The sequence below is a fragment of the Copadichromis virginalis genome, linkage group LG5 (assembly GCF_057382275.1).
Source record: "Copadichromis virginalis isolate Kocher_CV1m ecotype Utaka linkage group LG5, C_Virginalis_male_GT1.1, whole genome shotgun sequence".
Classification (NCBI taxonomy): Eukaryota; Metazoa; Chordata; class Actinopteri; order Cichliformes; family Cichlidae; genus Copadichromis; species Copadichromis virginalis.
The window spans coordinates 28969744-28994522 of NC_140622.1; the positions used below are offsets into that span (position 1 = coordinate 28969744).

General features: G+C 39.8%; 2 protein-coding genes and 1 long non-coding RNA gene across 3 annotated transcripts; all 3 read left to right on the forward strand.

The window, feature by feature from the left end:
• The first annotated feature begins 387 nt into the window (after positions 1-387).
• LOC146710008 (uncharacterized) lies at positions 388-2285 on the forward strand. The gene is made up of 2 exons (XR_014920517.1): positions 388-888; positions 1723-2285. It is a non-coding gene; the product is annotated as an uncharacterized LOC146710008 (long non-coding RNA).
• A 3080-nt stretch (positions 2286-5365) lies between these two features.
• Positions 5366-8753, forward strand: LOC146710009 (protein-glutamine gamma-glutamyltransferase 2-like). Its single transcript, XM_085457976.1, has 4 exons — positions 5366-5495; positions 6850-7026; positions 8334-8490; positions 8688-8753. The coding sequence occupies exons 1-3, from the start codon at positions 5366-5368 to the stop codon at positions 8468-8470; spliced, it is 444 nt and encodes a 147-aa protein (XP_085314102.1). The 3' UTR covers positions 8471-8490; positions 8688-8753.
• Positions 8754-10741: 1988 nt separating this feature from the next.
• On the forward strand, positions 10742-23797 carry LOC146710010 (protein-glutamine gamma-glutamyltransferase E-like). Its single transcript, XM_085457248.1, has 15 exons — positions 10742-11024; positions 12249-12419; positions 13795-14049; positions 14191-14309; positions 15190-15318; positions 15565-15742; positions 16030-16165; positions 18299-18408; positions 18540-18655; positions 18770-18896; positions 20722-20867; positions 21752-21926; positions 22068-22231; positions 22817-22950; positions 23423-23797. Exons 1-15 carry the CDS (start codon positions 11000-11002, stop codon positions 23568-23570), a joined length of 2133 nt encoding a protein of 710 aa, XP_085313374.1. The 5' UTR covers positions 10742-10999; the 3' UTR covers positions 23571-23797.
• Positions 23798-24779: the final 982 nt, after the last annotated feature.

The following is a 24779-nucleotide window of genomic DNA, read 5'->3' on the forward strand; positions in this document are numbered from 1 at the left end:
TCTCTTCAGCTTCGGTAATCGACCTGTGGGCAATTCAGTTGACTGGACAGGATTTGGAACTTGTCTATAAAAGATCCCATACCTGACACTGCATATCAGAGAACAAACCAAGCCATGAAATCCAAATTACTACGGGACTGACAGCCCCAACAACCACAGTGGCCTCCATCATCTGTAGATGAAAGAAGTCTGGAACTAGCATGACTCTCCGTAGAGCTGTGTGTCTGGCCAATATCAGCAACTGAGGTCTTCGTGAAAAGCCTGAGTCAGTCAACATGAACCAAAAGAGAGATGGGATAGTCTGATACAACATTAGGCAATATTATTGGTTAGTCAGCTTTAGATGATTCATGCTAATTGCATCCTATTCATGCGTGACTACATTCACCAACTAGGTGTGTTCACACCGAACGCGATGGACGCGAATAGAGCGTCAGGTTTACATGTAAAGTCAATGGAAAGGCGCGATGACGCGCGATTGCGGGTCCCGCGAAAATTCGGAAGCAGATTTGCGTCGCCAAAACGCGTGAAACGCGCGTCAGTGTAGCGCGTCTGGCGCGTTTGACTCGCGAATAAAACCACGCGCGTGAGTTTTTGTGTTGCATTTTGTGCATACGCGCGTTTCGCGTCTACCGCTCGAGTTGGAAAAATCTGAACTCCAGCGTCAAATCGCGCCGCTACAACCAATCAGGAGCCTGGTGACGTGGCTGTTACCTAGGTCAAAGGGGCAGATCCAGCCAAAGCCTTTCATACTTCAATGGAGGGGAAGGCTAATCAATGCGGTAGCAAACAACTCGGAGCTGTACAACACCAGCTGCTTTCAGTACCGAGACAGGAATAAAAAGGACCGAGCTTGGAGGAAGATATGTGAAGAGATCGGGCAACCTGGTAAGTTCATTCATTTCTCTTTTGAACGTTTTCACTGACCCGGGAAGCCGCACAAAAGCTAGCAAGCCACCGCTATTTTCCCCACTGACGTACAAATACCGTTCTGCTTTTATGCATGTTGTCATTTAGGAATATATTTTATTGTTTATTAATAAACAGCACACAGTGGTCCCGCTGTTCATCCGTCACTGCTTTGCTTTTTCGCTGATTTTTTATTGCACAGTACAGCATTGCATTCTGCAGCCTGATTGACAAATCTCCTGCGCTTGCCAAATTTATCACGTTTGGTTTTGATAACCATCGCGTCCAATAGAAAAAACAGCACAAAAACACCCATAACTATGAGCCTCATTCGGAAATGGACACCTGCACCGTGAGGGAAAAAGGCGCACGAAAGTGGCGGGCAGATGAAGACAAACCGCGGCATAATAATACTTTTACGTTTTGCAATCTACAAAGGTTTGCACTTTGAGAATCAATTGTGAGAACTGTGACCAGGGGCTAGTTATTCTGAGAACCCCTGCAATAAATGAGGGACCACTGTCTACTCTACGATTATTATATCCAACCTGTTAACATTTAATACTGTATTGATAGAACCAACTGATTCTGCAGCAGAGCATCCCCAGTCCCTGAGCTCCTGCTGCTGCACCCACAGATATGTACAGCAAGCACTGATACCTTTTTAGTCGGTGGGATTCCCTTGTGATCACCTTTACTAAATATCTACAACCAATCTGATTATATCCTGTTATTGTTTTTTTTTTTTTCAATGTTGAAATTAAAATCTAGTAGCAGCCTTCTCATTTCTTTGTGTTTTGTGCTGTTTTACAGGCCCACAGAGGAGGACGGCTCCGAGGCAGATGAGGGACGGGTCCCAGGACGGTCCATCGGTGGTGGAGCTGGCCATCCTGGAGTCCCTGAAGAGGCCACACCAGTCTCCAATGGAGCATTTCCTCCTCAGCCTTGTTCCTGCTCTGGAGAGCAGCTGGTCCTTTTTATTCCTGTCTCTCTGTAAATTCTTATATTTTATATATTTATGTTTAATGTTTTTCTGTTTGAGACTTTTAATATTATTTCAAATAAATGTTTATAATGACTAATGTCTCAGTTCTACTACACAGCAAATGTTGGCACACGACTTGACACATGTAGAATTTATTTCATATTATACTAATGACAAAATATACTGATACAGTGGGATGCAGAAGTTTGGGCAACCTTGTTAATAGACATTATTTTCCTGTATAAATTGTTGGTTGTTACAATAAAAAATGTCAGTTAAATATCATACAGGAGACACACACAGTGATATTTGAGAAGTGAAAAGAAGTTTACTGGATTTACAGAAAGTGTGCAATAATTGTTTAAACAAAATCAAGCAGGTGCATCAATTTGGGCACCACAAAAAAGAAATGAAATAAATATTTAGTGTATATCAATGTGTGTGTCTCCTATATGATATATGGGGTGCCTTTGTCTGGATGTGCTTCCCATCCAGAGCTGCACAGCACAGAGGAAAGTTCCAGCGCTCCTGGAATCCCTCTGTGATGGAGCGCCAGTCTCCAGGTGAAGGCACAGCCATGAAGTCGTCCACTAGACGGTCCCAGATGGACGTCGCTGCCTGGGGGGTGATCTGGCTCACCGTGGACACACCGACTCTGAAACTGAACGCGATGGTCCTGAAGGAGTCCCCGGTGACAAGGAACCTGGACAAAATTGTTCAAAATCAGTATTATGTGTACTGCAGTTACAAAATACATTATTCAAATTCCAAAATACTTTTGTGATGTCAGATATAAATCACAAAACTTAAATCTTACATAAAACCTTTTGTAATTATAAGGATAATTACAAAATGTATATTAGATAATATCTAAAACAGTTGTTTTGTTTTAACTTTAACATATCATAATTTGATTGGTAGCAACTTTCACAACTACAGTGAGCCAATCACTCATAATTCCTAAACATGTCAATCAGGTAGGAATGAAGTGAGACATTAATAGAAATAAAGAGTTGTGTGTTGACATTGTAACAAACCTTTTGGGTTATAGCACCACTAGGGGGGGTTGCCCAACTATTGTAGTAGCTGTGGGGGTCTCCTAGTGGGTGTGTGAGTTGTTAGCGGCAGCCATTTCATGCTGCTCATGTTCCATGCTCCAAGAAAGCACCTTACTTACTGTTGTGACAAGCTGGCGCTGGTGGTACCAATCCCCGCGCATGTAGGTTCGGACGAGTACAGCCGAGGAGACCTGGCTTATAAAGTGTAATGTTGCTGACGGCGAATAAAGGTCTGTTATTGGATTTAACCGACTGGTTCCGTGTTATCCGGCTAACCTCCACACCACATGCCCGCTGGACCGGCTAGCCGCTCCTTCCTCGCCAGACTGCTGTTACAACATGTAGCCCTTTCCTTGCTTAAATCATTAATATTTTTGAAAAATTAATCTGTGATAAGACAGCTTATCAAGATAGAACCATGTAACTAGAGATGAACCAAACTGTTCACAGTTTTATCTAACTCTGTTTTAATAAAGGCTGTGACCCCTGCTATAGAGTCTGACAGCTGCAGAGATTATATACAAATATTCAACTATCCCAGAATTAAACCAGGTCTAAATAAAAAGGAGTGAGTATCACTACAAAGGTTAACTCAGTGGTGCTAATGCTACAGTTTGATATCAGCAAACACCGAGCGCATACATTGATGTGACACCACAGCCATGCTATCATGCAAACACTGATAACAGCATAAATCGAATTAAATCGGGACTTGATGAGACCTTCTGAGTATCACTAGAAATATTATAAAGAGTCGTCTCTGTACCACAGTTTGCTTTCAGTAAACACCGACAGCATTCACTGTTAGCATAGCACATCCATGTTAGCAGTGTATAACTGGATGGATTAGCATATTAGCACAGATATCAATAAAGGACTACCGTATTAAATAGTTTTACTAACCTCAGGCAGACGGACAGGCGCTCTGCAGGTGGGATTGAGCGTCTGTAGTTGGTGTCTAGGCGGGCAATGCTGGGACCGACGAGGGAAAGCAGGTCCTCAAACTGGCCGACGGTGATAGCGCTGGAATCGGCCGTCATCCAGGCGCAGCTCCTGGAGCAAGTGGTGAAACTCACCAAACTGCTCATGCCTCTGGAGGACCTGATGGACCCAGGTACGGCGAGGACGTCTTTTACGCTGCTGCTCTGCTCTCCACAGTACATAGAGAAGGGAGACTCTCTCTTCAAGCGCTAGCTCGATAGCTGCCATCTTGCAAAGATACCGGTCTGGCACAACTCCCTCCCACATTCCTCCCACATTTCCGGTTCACGCGCGTCAAAATATCTGACGCGCGATGGATTTTTCTTGGACACGCGTTGAGACGCGAATGTACACGGGTCAAATTAGGGGCGTTTGGGGCGTTTTATTCGTGTCCATCGCGTTCGGTGTGAACACACCGTAAACAACTAAGAAGCTGAACTGCATGCTAAGACATGACACAAGCAGTGCCAGGGTGTTCAAGGTTTTAATTTTTTTCAATTTTCTATTAGCTTAGATTCCACATGATTGTTTACAGCGGTTACAACCCAGTTTCTCTGTAGAAAGGGGATTAACATTAATGAACCAGATGGAGAACCACAGATAGTATTTAATAAGTAAAGCTTTAGTTTACTGGACAACCACTGGACACAAATTTTGAGGAACAAAGACTCAAAGTTACCTGTCTCACGTTTGAAAGGTCTCAGTTCTTGGAAGTAAAACAACAGTAGACCTCTAACAGGTTCCGTAATTTTTTTCTGTGAAATGCAGGGTGTGGGCACCGATTGGAAGTAAGGGTTTGTCTACCCTAATTAATGCAGAAAGTAGTTGTTAGTCATTTCAGAGGGAAAAGTGACACTGTTATGCAACCAGCCTCATGCTGAACATTGTGGCTATCACCATCTTAGCTTTTGAAACCAGGTTTAATGAGCAACATGCAAATTGCATATCACTAAAACTCTAAAGCATACCAGATTTTACACTTTTTAGTTCATGGATCAATGTATTTCCTGAAACAGGAGTCTTAACTTTACTTTGTTTGTTTACTTTGTCTTTGTCTGTCTAGCTTCAACTTTAATGAATTGTCATACTTTTACTGCTGTCATATTGGGTTTGTCTGCTCAGCACCAGTAACTGGTGAACACTGTGGAGAATTTAGCGGCTAAGGAGCCTGATATTGCCCTCAAGAGTTGGTAACACTAAGAAAGATGTGAAATATATGGTTCACGATAACATGTGCCATCTGCTTCATCTGTAGGGGGCTATAATGTTTTTGTGACCTGAAACAAAGGTTTTTTGTAAATTTAAAGTTACCTCGAACTGAAAGGTATCTTTAAACTAACCAATGTAAATGTAGTTTAAATGTAACTAGATGTTGATTTAATATTGTAAAAAATAATATATGTAATAGTCACATAAATTTAAGTACAAATTTATGACAATTATTTTTGTCCAGATTGTACAGTATGTCCTCAGCCAGAAAAGGGCTGAGTGCCCACTGCCAGTCAGGGACGAGTTACTGACCCAAGTGACGGAGTTTAAGAATCTTGGGGTCTTGTTCATGAGTGAGAGGAGCAGGAGAACCATAGATGGATTGGTGATGCACTGGTCCGTTGTGGTCAAGAGAGAGCTGAGTGTAAATGCAAAGCTCTTGATTTACTGGTTGATCTACGACTCCAACCTAAACTATGATTATAAGCTTTGACCGAAAGAACGTGATTGCGGACACAAGTGCCGGAAATGAGGTTTCTCCGAAGGGTGGCTGGCCTCTCCCTTGGAGATAGGGGGAGTTCAGCTATCTGGGAGGGACTCAGAGAGGAGACGCTACTCCTCTACATTGAAAAGAGCCAGTTGAGGTGGGTCAGGCATCTGACGAGGATGTTTCCTGGGCGCCTCCTGCATGAGGTGTTCTGGGCATGTCCCACCAGGAGTTGGCTCCGTGGCAGACAAAGGACACGCTATCCATCAATTTTTTGAGTAATCCTGCTAACAAAGAAAAAACCAAACCCACTGCATGACTTCACTACAAGAGGTGTGATTATTAGACCTGACTGTAACTTGTGGATTACAGTTTGTGATTACTCATGTGATTTAAAATGAGGAAATGCCTGGAAGCATCACACAGTGGGCACAAACACTTGATTAGATGTTTATGCAGTATCTAGACTCTTGTTGATTAAAGTACAATATGCATTAGTTTAAAACAATTACTCATTGATAATTCACAGGTATATTAGTATAATACATTGCACTAATGTGGCCCAATATACAGTCCCCACCATAGTTTTTTATGATGGGGACTGTGATCCCCCCCCCTTCTGAAGGAAGGGGATCACAGTGCATGCTTGCATTCATGGTTCCCTCAATTAACTGTAGCTCCCCAGTGCCAGCAGCAGTCATGCAGCCCCAAACAATGACAACCCACCACCATGCTTGACTGTAGGCAAGACACACTTGTCTTTGTACTCCTCACCTAGTTGCCGCCACACACCCCTGACACCATCTGAACCAAAAAAGTTTATCTTGGTCTCATCAAACCACAGGACGTGGTTCGAGTAATCCATGCCCTTAGTCTGCTTGTCTTCAGCAAACTGTTTGCGGGCCTTCTTGTGCATTATCTTTAGAAGAGGCTTTCTTCATGGACGACAGCCATCAGGCTGATCCTCCACGCCTGGCAGCACTCATACATCTATTTTCAAAAGACAACCTCTGGATATGACACTAACCAGTTTTGGTTAGAGCTACATGATGATCATTTTTGTGCAGTTACAAAATTCACAAATGCAGCTGAGGATTGGCAGACTTCTTTATGCAGTTCTCCAGAGAGCTTACATCACACACGAGCATTGTGTTTATTTGTTACCCTGCCCTTTTGAGGCACAAAACTAAAGTTTGTATAATTTTTCTTTTTATTTTAAGTCTCAGTTTTTAAAGGAGTGAATCTCAACTGTGAGACCAACAACACTGAACATCACACCAAAAAAATCTCAAAGGAGGAGCTGATTGTGAGGCGAGGCCAGCCGTTCACCGTCAAAGTTGAACTGACAGAACCTTTCAAGCCTGACTTTTACCCACTCACCATCATTGCAGTGACAGGTTTGTATGTTATTAAATAGTCCATTTTTATTAGACTTTTTCAAAAGCGTATAACCATGCTGAGAAAGGAAATTTTCTTTTTATCATTGAACACATGCCTAAGACTAACACCCTGTCATTCTGAATAACTGACAGAAACCATGGATGTTTAATTTATAATGTTGAATTAACAATTGATTTATTAGAATGAATTGTTAATTCAAAGTGTCTTTGACTCGTCTTCCTCCCCTAATAAAGATAGCTGCCCCTTCCTGAGCCTGGTTCTGCTGGAGGTTTCTTCCTGTTAAAAGGGAGTTTTTCCTTCCCACTGTTACAAAAGTGCTTGCTCACAGGCTGCGTGTAGTATAGTATACTTTAAAAAGAGGATTCAAATACACAAAACCAGAATCAGGTATTCCAAGCAGAAAGTGGGTTTTATTAATGAGATGATCGAATTAAAAAAGAGAAAAATAAATAAAGATCAAGAATAATAAAAACAGGTGAAACCAATAAGGGTGGGGCAGACTATAAGGGTGAGGAAAATCCCAGATGTGACAGGTAAGGGAAAGGCTCTTTTATAAGTAATCTAAGCTTTACTTAAAGGCGTTTGCCAACTAGCACAGTTGGATATGACAGTTGATTTTCTTTTTTTGGGTACACACCTTTCAGTCTTTTGCTGGCATCAGGTTCCAGCTCCATTCCTCAATGAAGCCTGAACTCTCTACGGCAAGCTTTCATTAAATTTCTGTAAATAGTCTTCAATATTAGTTTTCCAGGTTTTCTGAAGAGCATTCAAACCTCTTCTTTGGGTTTTGGCTGCCTTTTGTTCTGTTCTCTCTCAAGATGATCCCAGGCTGCTTGTTGGACCCGGCCGGTGTGACATCTTTGACCAGTTTATGGACCACTGTTTTAAAGCCCTGATTTGTCTAACATGTCAAGGGAACTGACTGAGGAACCGTACTTTTCTAATAGGGACTTGTCAATCACAGAGCAGATCCACCCTCAAACATATCTAGCTTATCATTGTTTTTGACGATAATGAAGAAAAAACGTATAACAGGAACATTTTGTTGGATTCAGTAAAACTTGAACATAGGAACTGAGAGTATAAACTCATTAGAAAAGTGTTTACTTATTGCTGTTTTCTTATACTGTTCTTTGCAACTCCACTTTTTTTTAAGCAGTTGCCCCCTGCTGGCCATTAGAAATAATGCAGATATAACTCAGTTTTTCTTCTTTACATCTTTCATGTAGACTCTTTGGTTAAAATTAGTAGCTTGAAGGTATTGTATTGTTATGTTATTGATCTCTGTGAATCCTCTCTACAGGAGAAAATCCATCTGAGGACCTCGGGACAAAGTCATGCTTTGGTATCCCTGACAAAATCCAGCGTTCACCGTCAGCAGAGGCAGTGTGGAAGGTGGAGCTGGAGAAGAGATCCTATCCACTAACAGGCTCCAGTTGATGTCTCCCTCAGCGAAATATGTGAGCGAGTTCGATCGTATCCACAGTGCTAACTAACTGTAAACTGCTACTTCAAGCCCAAGCTCACAACAAACTGCTTTTTTTCTTTTGTTTTTTATTCTCGTCGTCAAAAAGGTGTTATCTCAGGATAATGATAAATGGAAAGTTATGCACCTTTGTAGAACTTTTAATGATTTTTTTTCTTGTTGCTTCTACAGGAAGCCACATCACTTACAGCTGCGTGCTCTGCCAAGCCCAAAGGTTCCAGGATGCAGCACCCACAAACACAGTCACTCTCTTTATATTGGTAAATAGTCTTCCCAAAGCTTCCTGGTTCCTACTCTGGTGAAGTTAATCACTTTTAAACTTGATCAAACTCCACCTTTTGCAAAGATTGTCATCTAAATCCATCTATTGTTTTGAGTAATCCTGCTAACAAAAAAACCAAACCCATTGTATGAACTCACTACCAAAAGTATAATTATGGACCAGACTGCATTTTATGGATTACAGTTTGTGATTTTTAAAACCTGTGTGCTTACATACTGATTGTAACGTCGAAAAATGCCTGGATCTCCTCCGTGTCTGCTTCATACTCTGGGGGGCAGGGCTACGGTTCCCCACTCCCTCCAGCCGATCGTTACATAGAGAAACCTTCTGAATACAAGCGCGCTCACACACATTGTGTGCTGTCGGTCTTACGTGCTGCACAATAAAATTCAATATTTAGTATTTACTGTTACTTACACTTATCTAGGTTATTGCTGTGGTGTTGTGTATATTGTGCTACTTTCTTTTTGCTTTTCATTTAAATCCAGCTGATTTTTTTTAGTGTCTTCTCTCCCTTTCTTTCTTTCTCCCTTTCCTATCCCTCTGTCATGTCTGTCCTGTCTGCAATAGCTTAAAATAAAGTAAATCAATAAATAAATAATGATAACAAAGGTAAATCAAATGGACTAACACGGCAAGCTCTTTGCTGTAATTCAAATTAAATTTTAAATAAGAGGCCCAAAGAGATGTTAGTGCAAGTGATGGAGGTGATCAGACTGAAAAACACAAATAAATCTAACAAAGAGACAGCAGAAACTTTAGAATTGCCCAAATCAGTTGTTAAAACAAGTTAATGGTATTTACTACCTCAGCAACACCAAAAGGCTTGAAAGACCACGTAAGACAACTAGAGTGCATGCTGAATTATTTCCATGGTTAAGAAAAACATCTAACCAAGTCAAGAACACCCTTGAGGAAGCCTGTGTATCATAGTGAAAGCCTAAAAGTAAGAGAGACAATATATAGATACCGTAGTTGAATATATAGATAGTTATCCATATAGATAGATGTAGATTATTATTTTTTAATCCCAAATTTAGAGTCCTGCACAATATATTTTTAATTCCTAATCCTGCCCTCTTCTGGAAAGAGATCTCAGATGTCATTCCTGGAAACTGCTGGACCACTGTTGCCTTCACCCTCCATATTTTCTCAAGCACCTCTCTCAGCTTTTCATGTTCCTTTTTCCTGATGTTGCTATTACTTGGTAAAGCTACATCTGTCCCTATGGCCATCTTCCTGTGCCTGTCCACAACTACTATTTCTCATTGGTTAGCCATTACCAGTTTGTTCATCTGAATCTGGAAGACCCACAAGATCTTAGCTTGGACATTCTCAACCCACCCTAGTATGCCATTTTGACCTTGGGACTTCCAGTCTATACTTGGCACAGATGTTCCATTGTACTGTGCCGGCTACTTGGTTATGGCATTCCATGAATGCCATACTTGATAGCATCTTCCACCCTTCTTCTATCTGGTATATGCAATCTATCCATCCATAATGGTTCTTCTTCTCGCTCATCTTCTTTCTTGGGTTTCTGCTGCCTGATGTATTCACTAAGCACGTGATCAGTTCTTTCTGACGTACTTATGGATGTTTGTTGTCTCATTCTTGATAGGGATTCTGGCACTCACTATTCCCGGCCTCCTTCCTTCTGCTTAACATACAGTCACAAGATGCTTGACTTGGGATGAAACCCTCCATACATAATTAGTGCAATGTATTATACTAAATTACCTGTGAATTATCAGCAAGTATTTATTTTAAACTGATGCATATTGTACTTAGAGTAAATAAAGCAGCATGTAAAGTTCTAATCCAGGTTTGTGCTCATTGTGTGATGCTTGGATGCGTTGCAGGTTAAATCACATTAGCAGTCACAAACTGGAATCCACAAATTACCGTCAGATCCATAATGACACCTCTGACAGTGAGGTCATGCAATGGGTTCAGTTTTGATTGCTAAATGGAATTTGATTTATTTATTTTTTGCCAGGGGTGCGGTTTGATCTTGCTTAAAGCTTTTGAACAACCAGGAAATGGCTAGTCTAGCTGGTTAATCTAGTTTGTGAAATGGGGATGGGTGTAGGAGTTGGTTTAAAATCCACCATGGTTCAGCGTATCCTGTCAGTGTGCTGGTCAGCGCCTTCCAGAGAGCTTCTCGCTGTACTTAAACTGCTGCAGAAAGTCTAGAAAGATGTCATCGGAGACCAGACGGTCAAGTAAGTACAGCAACTTTTGAATGTACATTAACTGAATTTTACCATCATTTACAATACATCGCACCTTATATATATTGTATGCATGAAGAATGTATTGTTATTTACATTTTCTTTTTAACACAAGATGTATTATTTACATAATAAAATGTATTTACATAATATTATATCACATGGTTTGTTAGAAGCAAAAGCAAAATAAAAAAGAGATTTTTAGAAAAGGTTGCATCTGTGTCAGTTTTTATCTGGTAAATTAAATACAATATCATAAAATGCTTAGATGATATGACTTCAGTCACCTTTGCAGTTTCTTTAAAAAAGCTTCTGGGGAATAAAAATGCATTGGATTAAAGCAAGTGAAGATTTTTTTGTGATATGCTTAACTTTATCACAATAAAAAACAAAACCCAGACAAAGCTAACGGCGTGCCTGTGGTCATTATCTCACAACCGTGAAAATCCAAAATATGTTCTGTAAAACAAAATTAGGTCCAGGTTCAAGTCAGTTTAAATACCAGTATGCCAGATTGATTTTTATACAGCATGCCTCATTCACACACATTACACAAGCACTTTTTTATGCCTCAGTACTTTCTGTCTAATATTTATACTCTGACGGAGACATCAGAGAACAACTAGGGGTTTAATCTTGTCCAATGTTCTTTGGCAGGCAGACTGAAGCAGCCAGGGATTGAATCACTAACTCTCCGATTAGATGACCTGCTTTACCTTCTGAGCTCCATTAAATTATTGTGCTTACATTTATCCATTTCTTGAGCAGACATCTATAAATAACCTTAGAATGAAACATCTGGCTTTTCTTATCTCAAGACCAAACTTACTTCTTAAATGCTGAAATGTGTTGCTGTTTCTGTTCAGTCATCCTAATTGTCCAATTCTTGCATCAACATCATAACTAAAAAGTAGGACATGTTGGAGGAAAGGGGTTTTCAGATTTGAACTCAGCAAGTAAACTTTGTCAAAGTAAAGGTGCAATTCTTGACAGTTTGAAAAGATGGAGTAAACATATCACCACTGTGGGCTTTAGTCCTTAAGTGTGGAATAGTTAATTTGACATTTAAGGCAAACATATGGAGAGAAAAGGGAAAGGAAAACACACACAGACACACACAAAAGACATTAACAGGATGAAGGTTCCAGTATCCTGGAAAACTAGCCACAATTCTTTTGATTTTGTCTGTTTCAGTTATATTTTTATTTTTTCCAGTTTTTAAGGGAGTCGGTCTCAACTATGAGATCAACAACACTGAACACCACACCAAAAAACTCTCAAAGGATCAGCTGATTGTGAGGAGAGGTCAGCCGTTCACTGTGAAAGTTGAACTGACGCAACCTTTCAACCCTGACCTTTACCCGCTCACCATCACTGCAGAAACAGGTTGGTCTGTAGTTATACAATGAAGATATTTTTTAAATTGCATATAACTTTCTTTTAATAGATTTTGTTTATTGAAGTAATAAAAGAACTGTTTGAAAATTGATTTCCATGTATCAACAGTGTTTTATGAGGGTTTTTTTTCTTGTTTCTGTTTTCTCTATTTTCTTCTTTTTCTCTGTTTTATCAGCAATATTAATGTTTCGGAATTCTTAATATGGATGTCTATCAAGACCTTTGTGAAACCCATTAAAAATGAAAGATACATGCGTGTTAGTGTAGTTTAAAAAGAGCTCTTAAACACAGGAGCCAGATATTTCAAACAGAGAGCAGGTTTTATATTTATTAATAGAAAGAGAGATTAAGAGAAATTATGTCAGGTGACAGCAATGAGGGTGGAGCAGACAATTGAAAGGGTGAGGAGAAAGCTAGACATAACACAAAGGGGAAAGGCTCTGTTGTAAATAAACTAAGTTTTACTTCTTAAAGGCTTTCACCTTTTGCTTTCAGTCATTGGTTGCAATGTCTTTGTTGGCATGAAATTAAAAAGGGAGGCAGTGACTGGCATGATTGAAATGTGCATGGAAGTACAGTACATAATGCAAATTCTAACAAGTTTGAAAGTTAATATTTACCCCAGCTGTCATAGAGTGAGAGGTGCAAGTCTATAATGAGACACATTTACTTGTTCTGTGTTGTACATGTATATGTGGTCAATATCTTAGTAAACATGGCTAAACTTTCAAATGGTAACCTATAATGCTCATTTATAGCTCCATAGATTTATTCTTGGACTGTGCTCAACTTTGAACCCATTTCCCCTTTTAATGCACAATTTAAAAAAAAGAGTAATGATGCATCTTTAAGGTACTGATTTATGTTTATTAAATTCTTTTTTTGGACATGGAAGGTCCTGTCAGGGACCATAGACGGTAAGTTAAAGATGGATCCAGTTGGTGTGACAGTTTCCACCAGTTTATAGACAGTGGTGTTTTAAAGCCTTGACCTGACTGACATGTCAAGGAAAAGGACTGAGAAACATGACACACACCTGCACTAGTGACTTGTCACTCATAGAGCATTGTTTCTGATGATAATGAAGAACAACGTTGTAACAGGAACATGATGTTGCATTCAGTAAAATTTGAAAATAGGGACTGCGACCATAAACCATTAAAGTGCTTACTTACTGCTGTTTTCTCATAGTCTTCTTTGCAACTGCACTTTTTTAAACAGTCACCACCTGCTGGTCATTAGAATTAATGCGGGTTTAAGAAGGATAGTTTTCATAATGTCCATCTTTGGTGGTTAAAACGGTTTGATTGTATTGTATTGTTTATCTCTAGTTACCTATTACCTCTGTGAATCCTCTCAACAGGAAAACATCCATCCGAGAACCTGGGGACAAAGTCATGCTTTGGTATTCCAGACAAAATCAGCCGTTCGCCGTCAGCGAAGGCGGTATGGAAGGTGGAGCTTGAGAAGAGATCTTACCCACTAACGGGTTCCTTGAATTTGACCATTACCCCTCCAGCTGACGCTCCAATCGGAAAGTACAACTTAACTGCCAGATATAGGAACGAGGAAACCTTGTTGGCAACTCTGGTAGTGCTCTTCAATCCCTGGTGCCCTGGTAGGTTTGTTATCTTTCTGTCTGCTGCCAGTTTGCCTAACTGTCCATCAACACTGTTCATCTGTTGCTGTTGTTTTCCTTAAAAACACTATCCATTGATCTTTATGTCTTAAGTATTTATCCCTGTCCTTTTTACTGTAGATGATTCAGTGTCTCTCTCTGATGAGGCACAGAGACAGGAGTATGTGTTGAATGAACATGGTATAATCTATAGTGGAAGTGAGAACTACATCAGATCTGTTCCCTGGGACTTTGGGCAGGTATACACCACACACGCGCGCACACACACACACACACACACACACACACACACACACACACACACACACACACACACACACACACACACACATATGTCGGGTGTTGTCTCATTGACATAATGCTTTCCCTAGCCGCTTACCCTAATCCTAACCATCAAAAATGAATGCCTAACCCTAACCCTTCCCCTAAACCTAACCATAACCCAATTGTAACCCTGACACTAAAACCACATTTTGAGTCTGAAAAATGCCTTCAAACTCATGGGGACTTGGGTTTTGGTTGGGCCCCACAAGTATGGTACATTTTAGATTTTGGTCTACACCAAGATAGGAAAAACCAGTACACACATACAAACACACTTTGTGTAGGTTTATTAGATTTTTGACACTGAGTTTAATAAATAGACACCAAATAGCACCATATTAAAAAGGCACAATCTTATCTTTCAAAATGGTAGCTACTGAATAATGCTAAAATTTTATTGCTACTGCATATTTTATTTTAAGGGTTTAAACACCATTGTCTTCACACCACTATAATATTTTATCTTCTATAAAGCAAAATAAAACTGGTTAATTTAAAGGGGTGTATACAGTATCTAGAATAATTTAAGATTCTTGATAAATGTTTAACACAAGAGAAAGAAGATGTAACCACCATCAACCTTTGCATAAGCAAAAAGATATTTATGTTTGCTAATTGCTTGCAGGTAAATTTTAAGAATGTACTCACACAGAATGACTCAGTGAGTCACATAGATACAATCTGACACTACTGTAGATAATTTTTGACGATAAGTATGAATAGACTTGCTCTGCTATGAAGTATGAATGACTTACACCACTGTAGTTTAAGATAAGCTGCTCTCTTCCTGCCCAGTTTGAAGAAGACATGGTGAAGATTTGTCTGAAGATCTTGGATGTCAACCCCAAACACCTGGCAAATGCAGCCAATGATGTTTCTGCTCGCTGTAACCCCATCTACGTCAGTCGTGTGGTCAGCGCCATGGTAGGATATTTATGAATATACATCTGTTCTGTACAGATGTATTTTATTTGCAAAGAACATTTCTGCAAAAGGGTGATTTAAAGGATTATACTTTAAATATAAAAGGAATCAAGGTAACATGTAGGAAGGAATGGTTTATGGCATTTTGTTAATCAATGTTTTATAACCATTTTGAGGGAAACCATAGCTCACTTGTATAAATCACAATATAAGAAGGAGAACTTTGTTTTCCTTTTTTGCTTCCAGATCAACAGTAATGATGACTATGGCGTCGTGGAGGGACGGTGGTCAGGTCCATACTCGGGTGGGAATGAACCCACTCACTGGTCTGGCAGCTATCCCATCCTCAAGCACTGGTATGACATCAACTGCCAATCAGTCAAATATGGACAGTGCTGGGTATTTGCTGGCGTGATGTGTTCAGGTACTTACTAACTCTGCAAGTCCTTACTCACAGTACAACCGCCAATTTTCTAGACCAAAGTACTAATGTAGGATAATACTAGATGTTCTCTGGAAGTTCATAATATTACTGATATGCAGGGGTCTCATCTGTCTTTTCCTTACTTACAACTTTCTATCACTGGGCCAGCTAGTGGCATAGCATTAAGAATAATGATATTTAACAATAAAATCTAATGTACAATTTGACAAATGCTTCATTCACTTCTTTTCTTTTTTTGGCTGTTTTCTTTGTTTTTTGGGATCCAGTAATGCGTCTGTTGGGCATCCCATGCCGTGTGATCACCAACTTCCAGTCAGCTCATGACAGTAACAAGAATCTCACCATTGATGTGTACCATGCTGACTATGGAGTGAGAGAGAAAAAGACCAAGGACAGTGTCTGGTAAGACATCTATCTATCTATCTATCTATCTATCTATCTATCTATCTATCTATCTATCTATCTATCTATCTATCTATCTATCTATCTATCTCTATATATTAGGGGTGCAACATACACAAAATTCACGGTTCGGTTCGATACTTTGGTGTCACGGTTTGATATTTTTTCGATACAAAAAAATGTTCATGCCTTTTTAATTTGTCATTTATTAAAATTATAAATATATATTTTAACTCAAAAGTACAGTTTTTAAATTTAATGTTGCTGAAACAACAAAGTAATAAAATAATAAATCTATCTGATCGAGAAATTACTCGAGAGTTTATTACAGAGAAATGACTCTTTCCAAAATAAAAGCTATACTATACGCTTCTTCTGGGGTATATTCTCAGCAGCATATGAAACATATCAGGTCCCCATAAGGAGAATCACGTGCTAAAGGCTGTCTAAATGACTCAGGTAAAGTTTATAGCATGCGTGCTTGTTGTTTTTGTCTGCTTCCACTTGTCTTTGCACTAGGATGATGTCGGTGTAAATGTGCAGTCATATTCGTTGTGTTCCCACTAGTGCTGTCAGCGTTAATCTGAAATGATGTTAACGCCACAACACAGCAAATCTCCGTTAACGAGCTACCACGGATCGCCCCGTGCTTCAGCTGGACGGCGTCAACACGTTAACGAGCTAACTGCGCTAACGCAGTAGTTCCCACCAATGTAATTGAGCATTGCGTGGCACATCCGACATACTGTTTTACTTTTGTCCATGACGCGCTTACCTTCAGGGTCATACTTCACATGAAGACCAAAATAGTTCCAAAGGCCAGATCTGAATGAGAGTGGGGGAGGTTCAATTTGCCATGTTACAAGGAGAGCTTAGCTTCTGTCTTGCTAGCTTGCCTGCGCCTCAGTGGATCTGCGCTCGACAGTGCAGCCTAGACAGAGTAGTCAAACGCAGATCCACTGAGCTCTCAACACAGACAGCATCGTCAGAAGAAAAGTTGATAAAATTAATTTAAAATTTAGTATTGTTCGATACATATGCGTACTGAACCGAAAGCACTGTATTGAACGGTTCAATATCGATATGAGTATCGTTGCACCCCTAATATATATATAGATATATAGATATATTTTTTATTTTTTTTCCCCACTCACCCTGCATGTGAGATTTGTTTGTCCTTTAACCTCGGGTCCTCAGCCAGAGGCCTGGCAGTTTGAGGGACCTATGAAGTCTGTGAGTCTTGGCTGGGGAGGGTCTGGCTTTTCATTTAATTTGTACTTTGCACTGCTGATTTACTTGTGGTTCCTGGAATATTTAAAAGTAGAATGGGAGTCCTCAGCTTTCAGGCCCCTGTTCTGTGAAACCAGTTCCTAGTTTGGAACTGGGAGACAGACACCATCTCTATTTTTAAGATTAGACTTAAACCATTTCTTTTTTATTAAGCATGTAGTTAGGGAAGGACCAGGTGGCCCTGAATCCTCTCTTAGTTACGCTGCAGTAGGTCTAGGCTATTGCAGGGGCCTCCCATGATATCTGGAGGATGGCGGGAGGAAGATCGATAGTAACATAAAACTGACTTTTGATTTTTTCCGTTATGGTGGACTAGGCCAAGAGTTAGGCTTTCAAAATGAATTAAAACTCCATCTAAGTCTATGATTAATTTGATTAATAGATTGAAGTAGAAAAGTAGAAGATTGTTGTCACTCTACCTCCTCATCCTGTGTTTCAAGTTTCTGACAGTGGGATGGAGGGGGTGTGGACTCATTTAAGCTAACATGATATAACCTGTTGTAACCAGGTTTCAGTAAGGCAGAACAAATTAATATGTTGTCAGTTATTAAATCATTTAATAAAAAGGACTTATAAGAGAGAGCCCTAATATTTTATAATTCACATTTAACTGTTTTACTCTTTGGTGCAGCTGAAGATGGTATATTATTCTTTCTTTGTAATTGTCCATGTTTAAATTAATTTGTCAAAATCATCAACAACCCCCCAGTTTTTGATCAACCACTTTAATTTCCTTATGCTGTCACTTAGTCCAGCTCTGTTGACTGTTCTGGACTTTCTAAATCCAGTGTTGAGTTTCCACTCACTCCAACATCAGAATGTTGTGTTCTGTATCTGTTTAAGGAACTTCCACGTCTGGTTAGAGTGCTGGATGACCCGAACTGACCTGGCAAAGGATGGAAAATATGACGGGTGGCAAGTTGTGGATCCAACACCACAGGAAAAGAGTGACGGTATGAAATTTCTTGTCTAAACTGTTTCTTCCTTTGTTTTATTACTTTAATTTATTGATAGTAAATATAAGATAAATTTCTAAGTATTGCGTTTGAACACTTTGTCTGAATGAGCTGCTCTACATATGCAGGTGTATACTGCTGCGGTCCAGCCCCAGTCAAAGCCATCTTGGATGGAGAAACTGATCTCAAATATGATGTCCCATTTGTCTTTGCTGAGGTCAATGCGGACTGCATTGACTGGCTGGTTAGTATACATAGCTCGACTCTATGAATACATGAATATCCCATTTAGAAGGAAGTCTTTGGCAGAAATGTTTTATGTCTAGTTTTGTGTTCTAAATAGTTTTTTTGTGTTCAGTGTAAAGCTGATGGCACAATGACGAAAATGTTCTCTGACACCAAGTCAGTCGGACAGAATATCTCCACCAAGACTGTTGGCTCCAACACGAGGCTGGACATCACAGACAAGTACAAGTACAAGGAAGGTGAGTTCAGCTGACAAACTCAAAGATTTGAGCTGACCATTTCGTCCATTGCCATCCTGATATTATGAAACTATACACACGTGGACAAAATTGTTGGTACCCTTCAGTCAATGAAAGAAAAACTCACAATGGTCACAGAAAGAACTTTAATCTGACAAAAGAAGTAATAAATAAAAATTCTATATATCTTAACCAATGAAAGTCAGACATTGCTTTTCAAGTATGCTTCAACTGACTTATTAAAAAAAAAAAAAATGCATGAAACAGGCCTGGACACAAAAATGATAGTACCCACAGCTTAATATTTTGTTGCACAACCTTTTGAGGCAATCACTGCAATCAAACGATTCCTGTAACTGTCAATGAGACTTCTGCACCTCTCAGCAGGTATTTTGGCCCACTCCTCATGAGCAAACTGCTCCAGTTGTTTCCAGTTTGAACGACGCCTTTTCCAGACTGCATGTTTCAGCTCCTTTCAAAGGTGCTCAATAGGATTGAGGTCAGGGCTCATAGAAGGCCACTTTAAAATAGTCCAATGCTTTCCCCTTAGCCATTTTTGTGTGTTTTTGGTCATTGTCCTGTTGTAAGACCCATGACCTGTGAGCTTTCTGACACTGGCCAGCACATTTCTCTCTAGAATCGAGTAGTCTTGAGATTTCATTGTACCCTGCACAGATTCGAGACACCCTGTGCCAGACGCAGCAAAGCAGTCCCAGAACATAACCGAGCCTCCCCCATGTTTCAAAGTTGGGACAGTGTTCTTTTCTTGATATGCTTCATTTTTCCGTCTGTGAACATAGAGCTGATGTGCCTTGGCAAAAAGTTAAATTTTTGTCTCATCTGTCCACAGGACATTCTCCCAGAAACTTGACATATTCCAGTCTGGCTTTTTTATGATTTGTTTTCAACCATGGTGTCCTCCTTGGTCATCTCCCATGTAGCCTACTTCGGCTCAAACAACAACAGATGGTGCGATCTGACACTGATGTTCTTTGAGAATGAATCTTAGCTTGGATCTTTTTAGAAGTCTTTCTGGGCTTTTGTTACCATGCGAATTATCCGTCTCTTTGATTTGTCATCAATTTTCCTCCTGTGGCCACATCCAGGGAGGTTGGCTACAGTCCCATGGATCTTAAATTGCTGAATGGCATGTACAACTGTAGTCACAGGAATATCTAGCTGCTTGGAGATGGTCTTGTAGCCTTTACCTTTAACATTATTTTCTTTCTAATCTCCTGAGACAACTCTTTCCTTTGCTTCCTCTGGTCCATGTTGAGTGTGGTACACACCATATCACCAAACAACACAGTGACTACCTGGAGTCCTATATATAGGCCCACTGACTGATTACAAGATTGTGGACACCTGTGATGCTGATTAGTGAACACACTTTGGATTAACATACATGTCCCTTTGGTCACATTATTTTCATTCTTTTCTAGGGGTACCATCATTTTTGTCCAGGCCTGTTTCATGCATTTATTTTTTTAAATAATTCAGTTGAAGCATGGTTGAAAAGCAATGTCTGACTTTCATTGGTTAAGATTTATGGAATTTTTTATTTATTATTACTTTTGACAGATTAAAGTTATTTCTGTGAATTATTTCATAATTTATGTCACATTTTGTATTATTGGGAATTTCAAAATTCAACTATATAAACCTAATGGAGTAATAGGAATTTGCAAAATATATTGCAGATGAAGATGTAATAAACTTCATCAGTAATGAGAAGGTTCATTTCATTATGGTCTGAACATTTGATATTATTTGATAAAAATTAATTTGTGAATCTTGAACTCAACAACATTTTCAATCCCCACAGGCACTGAGAAGGAGAGAACCGTATTTAAATATGCCCTCTCCAGAAATAAGGAGACAATGGGCAATGAAGGGGCCACAAACAGTACCAATGGAACATCTCCTGGGGGCATCGTTCCACAGCCAAAAATAAACATCCAATTTAAAGAGGTACATCACAGAGTTCCTGTTGTATCTCTTTATTTTTCTATTTAAGTGAATCTTAAATATATTTTAGTACTTACTTGGTGTCTGGATTTTCTAAAAAATTTTATTATTACAAATGTAACAAAAAGTTACCTCTGTTGCCTTTTTAAATTAATTTTAATAATTTAACCAAAACAGTTAATGAATAAAAGCTCATCCAATCCACCAGACCCCATAAAACCATAAAAAGGACTGAAAAAAGCACTGTCAATGTGAAATGTGTTATCTCTTATATGCAGTTCTATACTCAAGTGTCTACAGTATGACCATTTTAGCACACTTGTCCTGCTCTAGCTGAGCAGCCAGTTAGATGAATAACTGGTGGATTGGCTGTTTGCAGGATCATCATCTGACAAGTTTTCTTTTGAAATGTCATCAGGAGGCCCACAAATAGCATTAATGTTAACAACTGTGGTGGTGATTGGGCCAAATGTTTTTGTTGGAACTAAGGATTGCATTCGTCTTTACTGTATGTGCTTTAATGAGAATGAAAACGTTACATTTTAACTATATCTTGTGCATGAAGCACACTGAATGCTGTCTAATTACAAATCACTCATAGTTTATAGCCACTGGCTGAAATTAGCAAAGGCTAGCAAAGGCTGTGCTTAATGGTCTCTACTGTAAATCAATTTTAACAAAAAACCACCCAAAAACCACAACTTATTCAAAAGAGATGACCATTACCGTTGTTACCTAAAAGCAAAGTGCTTATCTAAATTAAGAAAACTCAAATCTCACAAGCTGTTGTTTTAAGCATATCTTTTTAATCATATTTTAAGGAATTGTGCATAATAAACCTGGTGCACAGGGAATTGTACCTTATTCCTCTATTTGTGATGCTGCAGGTATCCAAGCCAAAGGACGGTCAGGACGTGAGTCTGAAGCTGGTGCTGAACAGTGAGAGCAGCACTGCCAGGCCTGTGTCCATCAATATCAGCGTCCAGGCCATGAGATACAATGGCTCACCGGTTGAAAACATCCAGAGTGAGGTGAAGGAAGGGACACTGCTGCCTGGGAAAGGTGAGTCAATTGGATAGGACTGAAGTGTTTTTTGTGGGGTGGGGTTTATTCTTAGATTAGAGATACCTCAAAGACAGATTGAGAGATCAGGTCATATGAGAGACTGCAACAACTATAATTCTCTCCCTCTGTCTGCTCCAGATCTGTCCATCCCTATCTTGGTCCCCTTCTTGGTGTACCATGAGCACATGGTGGACTCTGACAGCATGAAGATTTCAGCTATGGTCACAGATAAGCTGGAGCCGAAAAATGTCTACCTAGCAGTGAATGATGTCATTCTGTTGGATCCTCCAATCTCCATCACAGTGAGTAAAAAACTACCATCTCTCTCACTCTGTAATCATTCTGTAGCTTTGTTCGAAGAACAACTGACACATTAGCTCACAGCTGTTGTTATCTCCTGCTGTACTTGTTTTAATGATAAATATAATTATGTGAAATGAAATAAAGACTTGCTAAATTAGCACAAAACAAAAAGCACCATCGCTGCCAGTTGACATGTCTTGTATTTAAAAGTAATTGGTCATGGAGCTGGTACAGTTAAACTGAAACTGATTGCTACATGAGGAGTTAGGTCACATTATTACAGTTGGCAGTCTTTAATGTATACCAAATTTCATATTTGTCCTTCGGGATGGAACACGTGAGTGTGCCCAAACCTTTATCTGATATCATGCGCGATGGTCAGAGAGTGAGTGTTTTTCTATGTGCATGACTGTGTATAAAACATGCACCTCCTGTATCTGTGGTGTTGTATGATGTGGGCTGTCATATTTATAGCAGAAGTTGCATAAACTGAAAGTGATATACGTGTTGTGGTTTCTAATTTTTGGTTGGGAAAAATATTGCATATGCAAAAGTTTTTGAACTGTAAAATCTTTGTCTTTTAGACTCCCAGTCTGGCAAGCGTGAACCAAAGCACAACTGCTGAAGTGGTTTTCATGAACCCAGTCAACAAGACACTGACAGATTGCACTCTGACTATTTCTGGAAGTGGTCTCGTGGACGGAGAGCAAAATTGCATGTAAGCGTGTGTGCATAATTTAAACTTATCTGGATTCTAAATGCTTGTGTACAGTTTTACACAACAAGTGTTGTGTGCACCAGTTTTTCCTCCATGTAGCAATGGCATTATTTCCGTCTTCACACCACCTGAAATGACACAGGCTCACTAGAAGCTGATCACACCTGGGTGTGGGTCCCTAACGTCTCGGGGCTCAGCTGGGGTCTTTCCCCTTTATCTAGCCACTGACTACAGTGCTCAGCAGTCCCTGAGATTTCTGTAATGGTGTGTAAAACAGTGGAGTAAAACAGTGGATGGGCCATTGAAATCAGGACAGCAAAATTCCAGTGGAGAAACTTCTGCTCACCTCCTTGGCCCATCTTGCAGCTTCCTCCTGTCGTCACAGTTCTAGGAACACAAGCTTTTACCAATCCGGTCTCACAAATTAAACATTAACCTTAACTGTTCTGTTTTACTCTTATGTTTCCCTCAGACTTCCAGACCTGAAACCAAGCCACAGGTTTCGTGTTACGTTTTTCTTACTTCCCAAGAAGACTGGCAAGAAGACCGTCCTGGCTGACTTTGACTGCTCCTCCTTCAGAGACCTCAAGTGCACCTGTACTGTCAATGTCCAACCATAATTCCTCAGAATCACAGGGTAGAAGCTGTGTAATTTTAGTCAGTAAATAAAATTAAAAAAATTTAAAAAAAAAGCTTGATGTAGACATTTTATTTTTACACAATTTGGTAAAGGGTCAGTAAGTGATTGCATAATTTTGCCAAATAAACTGTCAAAACCTTGTGGATGTTTGGGTCATTTTTTGTGTACTTTAGAAGTGTCAAGAAAAAAAAAAAAAAAAAAAAAGAAGTGTCACAGTCTGGTGGAGGTAGACTGTAGGAATTTGTAAAGAGGACCCAAAATGCAGACACAAAAGGAACGTGGAACCAAAACTTGGGTATTAACAAAAAGCGAGCCGTTTAATGAGGCTGGTAAGAAATGTACAAACAAAGAGCAAGGCTAACTGAAGCAAAACTAACATTAACCTAAACTGGGAGAACTAAACAAACAAGAACAACCTGGACATGAAACATGACGTGAACAACAGACGACCTGACAAAGGACGAACAGAAACACACAGACTAAATACACACAAGGGTGATTAGGGGAAGTGGAAACACATGGGGAAACAGCTGACACTAACGAGAAAAAGGAAGCAAAGCTGACTACACTGACGTAGGACATGGACCTTCAAAATAAAAGAGGCAACGTGAGACGCAGACATGACAATACAAACTTGACAGGGGTAGAAGACACAAGAGGAATCTAATAAACAAATGAACTTAGATAACCTAATGAACTTAAACATAAACCATAAACATCAAAAATAAACTAAAACTCAAAACGCTGGGTCAAACGACCCAGATTCGTAACAAGAAGTCGATCACACCAACACAACTCATTCTTTCTTTGCTGTTTGTTTGTAATCATTCATGCTCAGTATCATTCAGTTTACAGTCTCCTTGTGCTAATAATGTTTCTTATTATTATAAAGGACGACCGTGGCTCAGGGGGTTGGGAAGCGTATCTGTAAGTGGAAGGTCACCGGTTCAATCCCCGGGCTCTCTGTCCTGGTCGTTGTGTCCTTGGGCAAGACACTTTACCCTACTGGCGTTGGCCAGAGGGGCCGATGGCGCAATATAGCAGCCTCACTTCTGTCAGTCTGCCCCAGGACAGCTGTGGCTACAACCGTAGCTTGCCTCCACCAATGTGAGAGTGAATGAATAATGGCATTGTAAAGTGCTTTGGGTGCCTTAAAAAGCGCTATATAAATCCAATCCATTATTATTAT